At 42.5% G+C, this 16,172-nt stretch overlaps 2 protein-coding genes across 2 annotated transcripts in view; one reads left to right on the top strand and one right to left on the bottom strand.

Moving 5' to 3' along the window:
- Nucleotides 1-4,654, top strand: part of gckr (glucokinase (hexokinase 4) regulator) — an 8,634-nt gene extending 3,980 nt beyond the window's left edge. Inside the window, exons 10-18 of the mRNA XM_087792023.1 lie at nt 70-188; nt 968-1,066; nt 1,183-1,280; nt 1,405-1,481; nt 2,714-2,810; nt 2,869-2,975; nt 4,121-4,261; nt 4,322-4,456; nt 4,514-4,654. Of these exons, the coding sequence (XP_087648149.1) occupies nt 70-188; nt 968-1,066; nt 1,183-1,280; nt 1,405-1,481; nt 2,714-2,810; nt 2,869-2,975; nt 4,121-4,261; nt 4,322-4,456; nt 4,514-4,654 (1,014 nt within the window). The remainder of the gene's footprint in view (nt 1-69; nt 189-967; nt 1,067-1,182; nt 1,281-1,404; nt 1,482-2,713; nt 2,811-2,868; nt 2,976-4,120; nt 4,262-4,321; nt 4,457-4,513) is intronic.
- A 1,794-nt stretch (nt 4,655-6,448) lies between these two features.
- rp1l1a (rp1 like 1a) lies at nt 6,449-14,320 on the bottom strand. Its single transcript, XM_087792022.1, has 10 exons — nt 14,074-14,320; nt 13,506-13,898; nt 13,205-13,445; nt 11,573-13,144; nt 10,738-10,921; nt 10,419-10,494; nt 9,765-10,313; nt 8,928-9,695; nt 8,215-8,871; nt 6,449-6,896 (listed from the first exon to the last, which is right to left on the bottom strand). The coding sequence occupies exons 1-10, from the start codon at nt 14,305-14,307 to the stop codon at nt 6,645-6,647; spliced, it is 4,926 nt and encodes a 1,641-aa protein (XP_087648148.1). The 5' UTR covers nt 14,308-14,320; the 3' UTR covers nt 6,449-6,644.
- Between the last annotated feature and the right edge of the window lie 1,852 nt (nt 14,321-16,172).

The raw sequence follows: 16,172 nt of genomic DNA, 5'->3' as shown, positions 1-16,172 counted from the left end.
ACTCCCATACGTCATGATGCTCTTCACGTCAATGTGTGTGTGTGTGTGTGTGTGTGTGTGTGTGTTCAGCCAGAGGCCGTCAGCGGATCATCCAGGATGAAAGGAGGAAGTGCCACCATGATGGTTCTGGAAACTGTTCTGTCAGCTGCTCATGCCTCCGCCTTCTCTCACACCTGCATCTCACCACAGTAGGAATCAATCACAACTCAACACATATGAAGACAACAAGTGACCCCTGCAGTCACGTCTTGGGCTCCTGAAAGTGCCTCCTCTCTGTGTTGGAAATCAGCCGCCCGGCTCTAACGGCCCCCAGAGATCCAGAAACCCCCCGACAAGCTTTTCACATTACTGTTCATGTGCACATGTGGGAGCGTCTGTGCTCCACATGAAGCTGCAGATCACATGGAGCAGCATGTGCTGCAGTGAGATCGCACGCAGCATCCTGGGTCCACGATACTAGTCTGGAGTATTTATAGAGAAGCAGGAAGGAATGTAACTGACTCAATTAAAACACACGTCATTGCAGGTATACAGATCTGCCTGAAGATGTTTCCTCCTTTTGAAGTAGATCAATTACTTATAATAACCTTCAGTTACTCATGTTCTTTACTAGCTGTAAGAAACGTGTGACTCACATTTCTTATGGTTTATTTTCATCACCCTATGTATGTTTAGTCATTTACTATTGTATTGTTCTGGTCAACATTATGCGGGAGTGAAAGGAAGATTATTTAGTTGATGAAATTAACTTGATTAAAGGTGACACATTTAAAAAAAACAAAAAAAAAAACATAATCTGGATTAGGGATTTTAAGAGATTCCAAAAAAAAGAAAATCCTCATTTATTACGTGTACGGTCCGTTACTGACCTCTAGCGGTCAATACTTTGAACTCTATCTGCCTCACATCCGTTCAAAGAAACGGAAAAGTGTTTCAAATATTGATGTTCTCCTCTGTTGTTCCTCAGCGTCATTCTGCAGCACTTGAGATCACACCAGGAGACTCTTGAGGCGACGTACGGTCACAGCGAGGAAATAACAAGGATGGTGGAGGCAGCAGGAAAGAGGTTAAAGTTCACCCAAAAGCTTTTAGTCATATGTTCATTTAAGAGTGATTAATGTTATGGCTTGAATAATACATTTGCTCTTCAATTGTGTTCTTGTGTTTGTGTGCGTGACACAGTTGGTCGTGTGGGGGGCGTGTGTGTTACCTAGGTTGGGGTTCTCCAGGTGTGCTGGGCCTCATCGATGCCAGCGAGTGTATCCCGACATTTGGAGCAGGTGAGGAGAAAATATTTGATCTTAAACCCTTATATTATATTATCACAGACAAACTGTAGTCATTGCTAGTTTCTAGTTTGCACTGTGCGGCACATTTCACTGCGACCTTTCGTATCGTGTGTAGCTTTTGAGGATATCCGGGGCTTCATCCGTGGAGGATACAGCACGCTTGATAACCAGGAGGGGCCCCTGACCAAACTGGTATGTGACACTTTTAGAAATATGACATTTTAGGTTGAATCAAAGGATTTCTTTCCCAATTGAATATCCGTCTAAAAGCTACAACTCCAGTGGAAATATCAGTATGAATGCCACTAGATCATGGGTGTCAAATTGAATCAAAACCATAACCAAATCCTCTTTTAGCAGTGCACAAAGGGGGCCGAACAAAATGTATTTATACCGATGTCAGGTTAGGAATGTGACTAAAAGCTGTTAACTGAGTCAAGGAATATAAATCAGATATCCAGATTGGTCACAACAATTTTCACTCTTTCAGTTGCATCTTTATACTCCAGCGTAAGTTATTTATTATACAAGACGTTAAAACACAGGAAAACAGAACAGATGATAATAAATAAACTAAATTAAGATTAGTGTTCTTCATGTCTCCTTATCTGATTGAACCTGTCATGTGTCTTTCTGCAACTTCCCCAGACATTCTGAAGCCAGATAAAAACCTACCAGTGCTTTGAAACACAAGCAATCTTCTTCTTCTTCTTCATTTCCTTTCGGCTGCTCCCTTCAGGGGTCCCCACAGCGAATCAACCTCCTCCATCTAACCCGGTTCTCTGTATCCCCCTCTCTCTGACACCATCATGTTCTCTTTCACTACGTCCATAAACCTTCTCTTTGGTCTTCCTCTAGACCTCCTGCCTGGTAGTTCCAACCTTCTACCAACATACTCACTATCCCTCCTCTGTACATGACCAAACCATCTCATTCTGGCCTCTGACCTTTTCTCAAAAACATCTAACATGTTCCTCTGATTGACTCATTCCTGATTCTATCCATCTTCATCTCTCACAAACAGAACCACAACATCTTCATCTCTGCTACCTCCAGCAATGATTAACATAAATACCTGTGTATCAGCAAATTGGATAACTTTGTCTTCCTTTCATTCTTGAAAGATCAATATATCTTAATTTTTTTCTAACACTACCATCAAATACCTTTCTTTTAAATTGATGTTTAGATGTTGACATCAATAATCTATTTTCTCAAGCTTATCTTAAATATCTTTATAGGTCATGATATCAACATAATCTTATTTCATTTTGAGGCAACCATTACCTTGGCCACATAAAATGTCTTCAAAGGCCGACTTTAGCCCCCAAAAATTGAGTTTGACACATGTTATAAGATGCATGTGTGTCTACATATTTATTTTGTGTGGCTGATATTATTTTATGGCATCGAACATTTGTCAGGGTAAGGAATTCTGTATCGGACACAAGGATTTTCTCCATCAAGTCCTGCCGTCCCTGAATGACCAGGACACTGTCATCCTTCTCTACACACAACTGGGTGAGTCAGAAATTATCATACTTTCATAAACTTCAACTTCATTAAATTCTCGTTTTAGATGATATCAACCACGTGGCAAACATGGCAGCCAGCGTGAGGGAGAAGACGACGAACATCCACGCTGTTTTTCATCAAGTTGAAGGAGTCACTGCCTCGTCTCTGCAGGTTAGGATCTATAAAGCATAGGATCCTCCTATGAGAACATTCCCAAACCATTTTCTGAACTCACTTTCCTTTTTAAGGCTGACATCCACAGACTTTGTGCAACTACTGTTGAGTTCACATGGCCGTCAGAGAATCCACGATGTCGAGTTAAGTCAAGCCTTTACGCTTCAAGTTGCAGAACCAGTAGCTCTGTTGAGACATTTGATTAAGAAGTGAAACTGAGTATGGTAGCAATTTATGGGTTGAAAGCTGAAATACCTTGCGATGCCCAGGTCATGGTGGTTTAAAATTATCCAAATTTTAATAGCTCAAAAAAAGTTAAAATTCTGGAATTGATTCTGATCTTCCTTACTAAGTGTGTGATACATATCGTTTAAATTTCACTGCGATTTGACGTACCCATTTGTGTCCCCTTTCCCTTGACCTGGTAGAGTTCACTAAACCTTCATTGAGAGGTCAGTAAGTAAGTAAGTAATTATTATTTGTGACCATGAATATGTCTGAAAGTAAGAACCAGAATTTTAAAATTGATCCTAAAAGAAACTGGCAGCCAGTGAAGAGTTTTAAGGATCGGGGAAATGTGAGTTCTCCTACGAGAGCAGGTCCTTCTTGTTAAGACATGAAAACCAACTGTTGCAATAGTCCAGACGAGAGGACACAAATGTATGGATTATAAGATCCAGATCATGCTGTGACAACATTTTCTTTTAGAGATTTAGAGATTTTTCAGTTGAAGTAAACAGTTTCCAGTCAGTTTTCAGTAGTGCAAATGCTAATTTTCAAAAAAAAAAATGTAGAGCAGTTTGGGAGTTTATAAGACATCAGGCGGAAACACACACACACAAGATCTTTTAACAGCCTTTGAGGCATTTGTAGTTTCGCAAAAATAAAAAATAATGATCTATGCATTTTAAATCTGGTGTTATATTTAGAAAAATGGCCTATAATGAACTTTTGCCTGTTTCTCTTGATCAATCAAGATACTCGTCTCAGTCAGATGATGAGTCATTAAAAAAATAAACAGGCAAAAATAAGAAAAACTGTGTTTTAGAAGAGCTTTTATGTTTGCCTTCATGTCAGATCCATGAAAAAGATCAGTAGAAAATGTTTGGGACCCGTGTTCTAACTAACGGGTTCATCAGCAGTGGGAGCTGTCCACCAAGCTGGTGCTGAACGCTGTCAGCACTGGTGGACACGTCCTGAAGGGGACGACTTACAGAAACCACATGGTCGACGTGCAGGTGACCAACAGCAAACTTTTCCGCAGAGCCACACGTTTGCTGCAGGTACACTAAGATCACATCGGACTTGAAGATTCCAACAAACTTAATCACCTCTCCTGTCAGAGCCTCTCTGGGAAACCTGAGGTGCAGTGTGAGGAGGCGTTACTCAAGTCCATCTACCAAGTGGACCAGCTAACAGTGGACATCACCTCTTCAGATGTGACCACACACACAAGGACCAGCAGAGAGAGAAGAAAGGTACAGATCGGTCACATCCAGAGAGACGAAGATTTCATCCAGTGTCTGTGTGGTCAGGTGGTACCTGTGGCTCTGGTCTGCCTGATGACCGGCTGCTCCGTCTCAGATGCAAAGCTTCACCTGGAGACCAACACAGTTGTGAGGAAGGCAGTGGAGGCAGTGATCGAACACCCACGTGTGGAGCAGAAGATCATTTAAAATAAAAAATGAGACCTGGATTCAATAAGGTTTCCTTGGACAGATCAAATCTATCAGAGGTACATTTGTGTGTAATTGAATTTCTTCGTTTTAACCTTTTTGTCCCCTCAAAACACTGTAAAAGTGTGATATTGTTAAATATAAAGAAGGGGAAACTTTAAAATAATTTATAAACAAATTCCATACAGGTAATCCAAACTGTAACATGTGCAATTTGTACTGTTGTTTTATTTTTTTCATTTCCTGTCAAATTTCGTAATTTTTCTACGCATTTAATGGATGTCAATGGATATTAAATAAAGACACCACAAGATATTACACTTACTATACGACACATTTCTGACACATCTCAAGGACTTTTTTCTGTCATGTAGTGCCTCCATCGATTGTATCACCTAGTTTGACGTTATACAAACTTCCTTTTCATCCCAAACTAATTTAATCCACAGTCTCTTGTCTTGTTAAAGTTAACTTAAAACACAAATCCCAAATGTTCTGACCTCAGCAGAATTCAAGCTTGGACCACACTGAGCACTAGAAGAAGGAATTTTGGTATTTTCTTTCTATATTTACTGAGTCACTTTTAGTAAATATAAAGTACATAATGGGGCCCTAATGGGTATTGAACTATCTAACCCTGATTAATCATTGCCAAAAAAGACATGTATCTCTATTACCAGTATTTTTTAAATCAAATAAAAACCTGATTAAAAGAGCTAAACATTGTTAAGAAGTCTTCAAGCTGCTGTGGTTGTTCAGCTTCTTCCAACTGCTCTACCCACGTCACCGTGAGCTCCGTAAGTCCTCCTGAAGGTGAAGAGGTAGCCGTGTTGGTCGGTGTGATGTAAGTCAGCCTCAATCCACTCTCAGCAACACGAACACTCAAACACTCTTCCCGGATTAGCGTGACGTGCAAGTGAATCTTGGGATTTGAAGCGGAGGAGACAACAAACAACTAGAACTCTAGCAAGAGTTGAGAAACTGCTTTTTTTTTAAACAACAACCTTTAACATATTCAAAGTTTTTGCTGTTTTAGCTCAAGTACCTGAAAATATGAACTGAACAGAATTATAATTCAGACGATGAAGCATGTTTGCCCTGCTTTACAACATGCATGGTGAGTTTTGACTTTCTAAAATAAGAATGGATCTGACCTTAATGTTGCCACTGAACGTCAGAGATATAGATGCACTGGCTGTAACCAGCTGTGACCTTCTGACCTGGAAACTCTCTCACGATAGATACAAGAATGTTTGAATGAGACGCTACATAGGAGCTGAATAGGTTCACTGTTGCTTCTTTCAATCCTGAAGGTTTGTGTATTTAACCGTTTTTATCATGTAAACCGATCAGAACTACACGCCAAGAGTCAATATTTTTGGATCCTGTGCACAGTTGCTTTGTATCTGTTGCATAGAACTGTCAAAATAGAGGCAGCAATCCACAACCTCCCTTTTGTTGATCTAATTCTATGACCATGGAAACAGTCAGGCTTCATTTGTTCACCTCTCACTACAAAAGATTTACCTCAAACATGAGCCTGTTTGTGCTTCTATATGTCACCTTATTATTCTAAATTCCTTTTTTTTAAGCTTTACGTTGATGGAAGGACGTTCTGAGATAAGCTTTAAATCTTGTTTCAAACAAAGAGTTTATTAGATTATGTAGAATAGACAGTTCAACACAGGAATGAATTTCTGTCACTGATATTCAAGAAGAGGTATATGTTTATATGCATGCCCTCCCTGTGACTAAGAGGTGTTACTTCTCACATGACAACAACAACATCAAAGATCAAAACTGTACAAAGTTGGATGGAACATAAGAGCACTAAAAAGTCTGTGGTCAGCATAGCAATGGCTACATGGAAAAGATAAAGTGCTTCAAGTATTTCAGTGTTTGCTCTGGTCCGGATTTAGTTATCGTCGTCTGTGTGTTCAGGAGCACATCTTTGGACTCTACCTGACGACCGACTTCTTCTCAGCTCTCATCATGACGGAGGATCTGAGTCCACATCCAGGGCTTCCAAAGAACCAGGTTGAGACTCCAGCGAGGTCCTGGTGAACTGGTGATGAAGAACCTCCTCTCTTTTTTCGTCCGTGCTTTCATCTGCAGGTTGGACATCATCCTCTGTTTTTTCCTCCTCGTCATCACCGTCTCCCTGTTTGTCCTGCTCCTCCTCATGTGACACCTCTATGCTCGTGTCACGTCTCTTGTCCGGGTCGTCTTCTTCCTCCATCACCTGAAGAGTCAAACAACTCGGAAGGTAAATATAGGATTTTAACATGAATTCAATCCAGCACTGATTGAGCTTCTATCTTCAATCAAAAATACAATTTCATGAGACTGAAATAGTTCAAATTAAATATATAATATATACACTATATATAATAACTTAATAAGAAATTATTTGACTGATGTCATGATAGTTATATACTTAATTATGCAACAAAGAAACTATTTAAAAACAATCTTTTCATTGTTCAAATCAAAGTGCAACAAATCCAATGATGACACAGACAGACAGACAGACAGACAGACAGACAGACAGACAGGCAGACAGACAGACGGACGGACAGGCAGACAGACGGAAAGACGGACATTTGGATAGAGACAGACATACAAATTGAGAGACAAATAGAGAGACAGACAGATAGAGAGACAGAGAGATAGATGGACTTAAATATAGAGAAGAAATACAGATAGAAAGACGGACATACAGTTAAAGAGACCAACAGACAGAAAGACAGACAGATAGTTAGAGACAGACCAACAGACAGACATACAGATAGAGACAGATAAATAGAGACAGACACATAGATGCAGACAGAAAGAGAGAGAGAGGGAAAGACAGATAGATACAGACATACAGATGGAGAGACAGAGATAGAGAGCTGCAGGAAGTCAGGCTGTCATAGAGAAGGAAATGCAGATGAAAGGCAGACATACAGAAAGATAGACAGAAAGTCTTTAAATGAAATAAATCACTCATCATTTTTCCTCTAAAGTCTCAGTTTAAAGTAACAGACAAGAGCTCTGTGTTGTTGCTAAACGAAGCAGATTTACACAATCTGTCTAATTGGATGGCAGGATGATCTGTTCCCACAGGATTAGAATTAGTCTTTAGTCTACATTGGGCCACATTCAGCTCCCGGATAGACACCTAACCTTCGGTCATGTTCAACGACTCGAAATACTGGACACTCAAGAGATCCTTCGTCACAGAAGTGACGCTCATCCAAGTGCATAAACTTGGCTTTATGATTTCTGACTAGATGATGTTTGATTAAAATATCCTCACAAAATATTTCAAAGCCTTTGATTTCTCACAACATTTAAAATTTATCATTTATATGCAGATGTTAAAACATGTTTTTCAATCTTTAATAAATTAACTTTTAGTGGTATAAAATGAAATAAAATTCCAAAGAAACTTTCTTCACGAAACTACCATATATTATTAGCTCCATAAAGTATGAAAACAGATATTTCATTGGACTCTTTCCTTTAAAAAGTAAAAAACATTACTTTTCCACAAACATGATTTACTGTTGCCTCACCTGCTTCTTCTGCTCCTCGGTTTCTCCCTCTTCAGTGTCATCATCATCTTCGTCCTTCACTGAACTACTCTGGTCTCCCTCCACGGCAACTTCCTCTCCAGGTGTTTCATCTTCACACTTCTCACTGTCTTCCGCACTGACGTCCTGCTCCTCACACTCGTTCCCGTCACCGCACACCTTCTCTTCATCCTTTTTGTCTGTCTCTTCTCCTTCATCTTCCTCAGGTATGGTCTCCTCTAAAACAAGATCAGGAACAATATCCTCCTTAGTTTCACTTTCCTGCTCTGCCTTCTCTTCCTTTTCCTCCTCTTCCTCCTCCTCCTCCTCTTCTTCTTCTTCCACCACATCCAGATTCCACCCATCTGCACGTGTACTCATGCTGTCACATGCACTTTCTGGGCTGGGTGATGCAGGCGGAGGAGACGGAGCTGGAGCTGGAGCTTTCTTCAGTTGAAGGATCTTAAGTAGGTCAAACTGCATTTGAACTGGAGCGTCCACTGCCATCGGGTTCGTCTTCAAAGGTTGTGAATCCAGCTTTTTACGCACACAAGCGTCACAGGGACAGTATTCCTCTTCGCTCCTCTGGTCGCTCAGATCTGCAGACGTATCTCCATCACTGAGGGAGTCTGCGGTTTTGACAGACTGGTTCTTCATGACCTGTTGAAAGTAAATGTTAAACAATGCATCAGAATATGAACATTAATAATAAATACCTTCAGAATGCGACGCCTCTTATCCGTCATGGACGGCTCCCTGGACAGATTTCTCTCATCTGGCGGGCGAGGCGACCTTAGAACTTTGCCGGCCCGGCCTTGGATCTTCTTCATTTCCCGGTCGACGCTGTTCTGGACACGGTGTTTCACTTCTTGCTTGAGCTCGGTGATCATTTTATCCAGAATCAAGCTGTCGTCGAGGTCCCATCGAACTTTGAACTCCTCCATGGCTTCAGTGTAGTGGTTCAAAAACTGTTTCTCCAGCTTCCTCAGGAGATGCAACACCCAAACTGGATCGGGATCTTGTGACATTCTTTTGCACAATGGAGGGTGGAGGACAGATCCAGACTCATCTGGTAATTCTGCAGCCTGGTTCACAGGTTCCTCCTTGGTTTCCAGTGACTCTGAGAATGCTCCAGATTCCATTTTATCAACTCTATCAACTTTGCTCTCAGGTAAACATTCTTCCTCTTTGGGAGATGTTTCATTTTCCTTTCCAGACCCGCCTGAGCCACTGCTCATGCCGACGCCAGATGAAGACCTAGGTGGGGACACTTGATCTGTGCTGACGCCTTTAACGTCTGCGTCTCTGGGTTCAGCGAGCCACAAAGACTGAAGGATGGCTATGATGTCCTGGAACTGCGGATTGCAACCTTTCCTCTGATCATAAGCCGGACCTAACGCTGGTTCAGTGAGCTGAAGTTGGGCCAGACAGTCCAGGAGCCCTTTGGCTGATGTGCTCAATCTGCGGCCATAAACAGGCGACACCTACAAACATAAAAGTATCAAAAAGTCAATCATTGAACCAAAGACCTATTTAAGGTGTAATTGTCTTACCTCGGGCATGCTTTGACAGCGACCCAGCGAGGAACTCAGAAGAACTTTCATCACTGCAGCAGAAGTCTGCAAGTTCTTCGGTAAATAGTCACGACTCAAGCGCTTCTCCACTTCGGTAGGCAGCTGTCCTGGGCTTAAACCATTTTTTTGGTCTTCACATTTACCATCTACTTTGGGTTCCTCTTGCTGCCCAAGACCTTCCTCAGTACAAACATTTCTCTCTTCTTCGATCAAGTTATTTTCTTCGTAATTCTCTGATTCGATTACTTGTTCGTTCTCATTCAACTCATCGCCAATTTGGATAATGTTGCCGTCAGTAGGAATGCTACGAAGCCAGTTGCTAACAACTTCACTTGGGGAAGCGTTGGGCAGACACGCTGGGCTAAGGTCTCCATCTGGGGGTTCGTACTTGCTCACTTTTGAGTTATTTTCCTCTACCTCATTCAAATCCCTGGGAGATGGAACTCTTTGATTCGGAGTCTTCCTTCCAGGTGTTTTCACAGATCGAGTGCTGCCGCTATCTTCCTCATGTTTTTCCTTGGCTTGAGGCTTGAGAGAACCGGAGCACTTGGAATGAACTCTATCGTCTTCATTATTTCCATTGACTTTGCTTTTAGCTTCACGCCCTGATTTACAGCTTCGTCGTGACTCTACCTCTCGGTTTTTAGGGTCCACCTTGATTTCTGTTTCAACTGTCTCTTTGGTACTGGACCCCGTTTTCCCGCTGAATCTGCAGGCAGATTTGTGAGACCTGGTGCTTGACGAAGAAACAGCCCTTGAAGGCCTATATGTAACTTTCTCCTTAGATTCTTCTTCTTCTCCAGCTCTGGCTGCTTCACAAGTTGGGATCGTTGGCCGACCATTAACAGATGGGCTTTTACTCTCATTTCTTTTGCACTTTGAAGAAACAGTCGAGCCAACTCTGTCACTTTTTCGAGTTGACGTAACTCTTCTTTGAGACAAAACACTGGACTTGCCACTGTCTGAATCTGGGGTTTCCTTGTCTTCTGGTAAACCCAGAGAGACAGATCCAAACGAGTTTTGACTTGTGGCGCCAGACTCCCTTCTTGATTTTTGGAATGAACCTGCATCACTCTCATTGTCCAGATTATTCTCATCCTTTCCTGGCTCCGTTTCCCTCTCGTTCTTGTCAGGGGCTGAAGAGGATCCACAAGAACACTTGGACTTGCGTGACTTTGTCGAGTGAACTGACAAAACACTGGACACTCTGGAGTCTCCTCCAGCGTTGGCTACCAACTGATGAGGAGTGTTTGAGAATTTAGGTGAACAGATTTTGGGGGATTTGGTGGGTGCAAGCAACTCACCCTGTTTTTCAGACGGATCATTGTGATCCAAATCCTCTTCCTCAGAACCAGCCGCTCCGTTATGGTTTGACTTTTGAGATGCAGCTCGTGATTCATTTGAGCCAGCACTCTTTGTTTCATTTCCGTCCTCGTCAAAGACTGCTGGTGTTGGTATGGTGATGACATTTGAACTTGGCGTTGCTGACCTGACCCTTTTGCTGTTTATAGTTTTAGAATTCACAGACGACTTCGAAGATGATCTACTTTTAACAGACATGGGAGAGACTGCTATTTCTGGATTTTCATTTTGGTCCCTTTTTGACTTCACCGACATGGCACTCTGTGCTCTATCCCCTTGAGTTTGTTCTTTATCTTCAGAAGGAGATGACACTCGTGGTAAACTATAACTATCATTGTTTGATTTGTTGGATCTGACTGATGTGGAAGATTTCCGTCCAGTTTCTCGATCTTCTTCATCTTTTTCACAACCGGATTGTGACTTACGGGAATTATTAGACTTTGCACTGATTGGTCTTTCAACTACTTCTTCATTCTCCGCATCATTATCGGCTCCTTGTGGTTGAGAACTTTCGCTTGCCTCTCGCTCCTCCTCATCCTGACCAGTAACTTTCGAGGCATTGTTGGAGTGGCAGGACTTGACTGAAGATTTCATTGACAAAGGGCTTATGCTCCTTTCTCGTGTTTGGACTTTGCCACTTCTGTTTGACTTCAGAGACTTGTTAGAATTGGCAGATAGGTGTGACTTGGCTGATGTGGCACTTGGACTTCTTCCCTCCTTTTCATCCATCCCACTGGCTTCACAGCGGGACTTCCCAGATGTGCAACTTTGTCTGCCCGAGACTGAAGCTGGACTGGTAGCTTGACATTCTCCAGCATCTGATACCACAGAGGACGGGTCATTCAATGGATTTGTTTTCATGGATTGAACAGAGATTGCAGAAACATCTGAGGCATTATCATTGGCATCGACTTCCCTACCTTTGCACCCCCCACAATTAGAACAAACAGCAGACGTCCCAGAATGCAAGGAGACAACTGAACTCACTTCATCTTTCAAGCTAGCATGTGAATTTGGGCTTTTGTTTTCAGGGGACCTGTTAGAAACTCTACTAACTTCAGGGCACATTTGTTGATCGCAAGCAACCATTTCCATTTGTGACTCAATATGTTGACTACACTGTGAGGCGCTAGGTGGCAAATCCTCCTCCTCATCGTCATCATCCTTTAGCGACTGGAGGATTTGGGAACAAGTGCTCGCTCTGGACCTTCTGCACTCATCGTCCTTTTTGATGACCTCATCCTCAAATGACGCCCTACTAAGATTCCCGTCAACGACCACCACCTCGCTGTGACTACAGTTGCGGCTAACGCTGCTAACCTCTACATGAGTATCTCCATCCTGCTCCAACTCCACTCTGTGCTCCACCTGTTCGGTGACACACATCTCCTCTTGGACCACCTTGCTCTGTCCCGCTCTTCTCTCCGAGTTGGTGAGCTTTGCTCTGCAGCGAACCACTCGTCTGGAGTTGCAGGACGAAGAGGAGCTGGACGAGTGAGTGTGTCTGATGACGGTTCGGCTCGAGGTATGCGGAGGCGGGACAGGATGATGTTTGCGACTGTGAACTGGATTCTCCCACAGGTCATAGTGGCGTTCCGGTCCATGGTAGCAGCAGTGAGTATGGTTCTCTTCATCTGCACCGTCAGGGCCGAAGGAATCAGGATCGGAGCAGCTTCCCGACTGGGTATGCTGTAGGTAACTCGTCTGGTTCTGGCTCAGTGAGCAGTCGCTGTTCAGGGCCGGCGCCTTTTGCATGTGCGTGGACCAATGCAGGGTTTCTTCACCCTGCAGACGAAAACGGACCCTCATCTCCACAGAGAGGCTCCCGTCCTTGTTGATCACGACACGTTTTTCAATGTCATCGTTCATAATACCCGGCCTGGCGCTCAAACTGTTGACGTATGATTTATCAGAGGACAGAGAGAAACGTGCCGAGCGATTCGATGAATCCGAGCGAGGATGGATGATGCTTTTTTTGGTTTCCAGTCCAAAGTTTACTGAAAACAATAAAAGATCTCTTAACAATCGTTCAAATAGCTTGTCTTGGACATGCTTACCGTTTCTCTTACTGTCCGGCCCTTCACTGTACTCGCTGGCCCCAGACTGAGCTCTGTTCGATGGGGACTTCGCTCCATTTCCAGGTGTCCGGGGCCCGAGACCGGGGGACTTGCTGCCCAATCCCGGGAGTTTTTCCTCTGAACTCTTCCTTAGAAAGTTCATCACCGTTGGACTGAACGGCTCTCGACCGACACACACCACAAGACCGGGACACGTCATGAGGCTCTGAACGCTGTCGATCTGGAGAGAAGAGAACAGCAGGCAGGACTTGGATGGATCTTATTAGAGAGCATTTCTTACCTTGCGTCCTTCTGCCGTGTAAAGTTTGCGGACGTGAAACTGCATCAACTCCGACGCTTCATCCATAAACGCCCTCAAACTCCTGGTCAACTTTCTGCTCAGAACCACGGTTCTCCTGGTCCAGGGCTCGGTGTTCTTCAACAGCAAGATGCGCCTCTGTCTATGAGGCGGATGACCAGGAGGGGTGGTGGACACCGAGTCTGGCCGCTGGGACCTGCGGTTGTTATGGTACCAAATATTCTGTCGTTTATTGGCCAACTCCATGTCTATCGGCTTGGCCTGCCTCCGGTCCGAGCACAGATAGCAGCCGCCGTCATGCAGCTGGTCCAAGTGTTTGATCTTGGTGTGTCCATGAGGGGTGGTCACGGTCCGCACCCCGAATGGCAACGGAACCTGTTAAAAGCCAGAGGTGTACAATAAATACACGTTCGATATCATTCCTAATGTACCTTTTAATTCAGGATTTTTAAAAAGGAATAACTTGACACAAACATCTTATTTGAATTGGTCCATTTGGCAATAGGTTTTAGGAGAAGAGCACCATCAAAGCTCAGATGGTCCCACTAACCTTTTGGGAAAGGTCATCAAGCAGAGCATCAAAGCATTTGAAGCTGCGCTTGTGAATGGCCATCTTGACGCCCCCAAACTGGCTGTCACCGCTTTTGTAGAAGGTGATCCGTTTGGCTGGGGTGGCCGATCTCAAACGGTTGACGCGAGGGTGGGAGGGGGCTTGAGGGGGGAGAGGTGATCCATATTTAGAAGATGGCTGGGGGTCCCACATCCCCTCCTGGACTGAATGCATGGTGTGGTGCTAGACTCACCTGGAAAACACAACGATACACAATAACACCCTGATTCCTTCATCTATTCTCACCCATAACACTCAGACATGTGACTCATCAAACCACCAAGTGTGTCACCAAGCCTGCTAGGCTACAGTCGGGTCAGCCTGTGTGCACGGCTAAGCTGCAGGGATAAAAGGTTATGTCCCTAAAAACACATGCTGCAACGTGAGAACACGTGTGTATTTTTAAACTGAGGCCATGTATTAGAGTTTACAGCAAAAATGTACAGATCTCCCCCAAAGCTCCTTGAATACACAGGGTTGATGGAATAACAAACAAAATTGTTTCATACACAATAACTGAACATCATGTTCTGTGTGACATTTTGGCTCCATCATCGAAATGTTATTTTTTTACACCATTTATACTTTTTTTCTTTTTTTTTTTAACATATAGCGTTGATATTCTTAATCCGAAAATTCATAAATAAAAGTTCTAAATTCTATATATTTATTCCTTAGAATTTTAAATCCAATGTAAAAATGTTGGTGTAATAGATAAGCCAGTTTGATGATTTTTGTATAGAATATACAGTAAGTAATAATAATAAGTATAAGTAAAAAAAAACAACAATGTAACCTTTCAATATTAAAACCATTTAATTTAATTATTTAAAAACAAATTTAACCTTTTAATATATGAATTATTCAACTAAATTATTTAAATACACAATTGAATGCTTAAAAGAAACCACAACGACATTTCAATAACAACATTCAAAGTTTCAACTTTTGAAATGTTAAAATCAACCATTAAATAATCGACTTTCCTAATGCAAGCTTGCTAATGCTAACGTAAGGGCGTAGATATTTAGCTAAATACACATCTGTTTAGATAAAAACATCTGGGCTGTCAAGTATCACAAACTGTCCTCATCAATCAGAGTTGAGAACTGTCGTAGAACCGTTAAGCACTACAATAACTGTTCGTTTTTTCCAGGTAATAAGGTCTTAATGACAATTAGCTGCAGAACTTTAATTGGCCTGTGTTACGAGTCTGAGCTCCCCTGCTGAGAGTCAGAGGCTTAATCCAACAGCACTTGAGCTTACAGCGTTCAACTAACAATAGTCTAATCCTTAAACACCACATGTACAGAATACATTTGGATATTCTTCAGATTTAAAAATGATTGCCTCTAAAGCACTCAGCAGGTTTGATAAAAGCAAGAATAAAAAAAGACCGAAGCACTGCTAAACCAAGAAGCATAGATAGTTAGTTGTAATACTACAAACACTAGCCAAAATTTAAAATTAAATGACTTACTTTTTCAGAAATCATGATCCAAGCAGACATCAATGAGCGCTGAAAATCCTTGGGTGCGGTGTATGAGTCTGTGCGTATATATATATCTATCTATATGATGACTACATAAATGTAAACTTTAAGCAGCGACTGACAGCAGAGCTCCGGACTGATCCACTGCCAGAGTAAAATGGCAGCAGGTAATCAGGATGGAGGGAGGAGAAGACAGGAGAAGGAGGGCTAAGGATAGAAAGAAAAGCCGACTTAAGAACATGTGTTGGAGAGATGGGGAAGGGAGGGAGGAAGGGAGGGAGGGAGGTGGTTGCTATAAGATACCAAGACAGCAAAGAGACACCCGACTGTAAACATAGTCATTTTCTCTATAATGTTTGGAGGGAAAGTGGACATGAAAAATACTCCATTAGCAAAATGAGAAGCAGAAGAAGGTCCATGAGCAGAAACTGGCTGAAAAATCCAATTTGTGTTGCAAACTTTGTACCTGTGAAGTATTGTTATATAACTAAAACGAATCAGGTCATTTAAGAATAAACAAAACATCTAAATATTAGTGTTGTTGGAA

Source organism: Callionymus lyra, chromosome 5 (genome assembly GCF_982586985.1).
Source record: "Callionymus lyra chromosome 5, fCalLyr1.hap1.1, whole genome shotgun sequence".
Taxonomy (NCBI): Eukaryota; Metazoa; Chordata; class Actinopteri; order Syngnathiformes; family Callionymidae; genus Callionymus; species Callionymus lyra.
The sequence above is the reverse complement of the archived record's forward strand: the minus strand, read 5'-3'. Positions and strand labels throughout refer to the sequence as shown.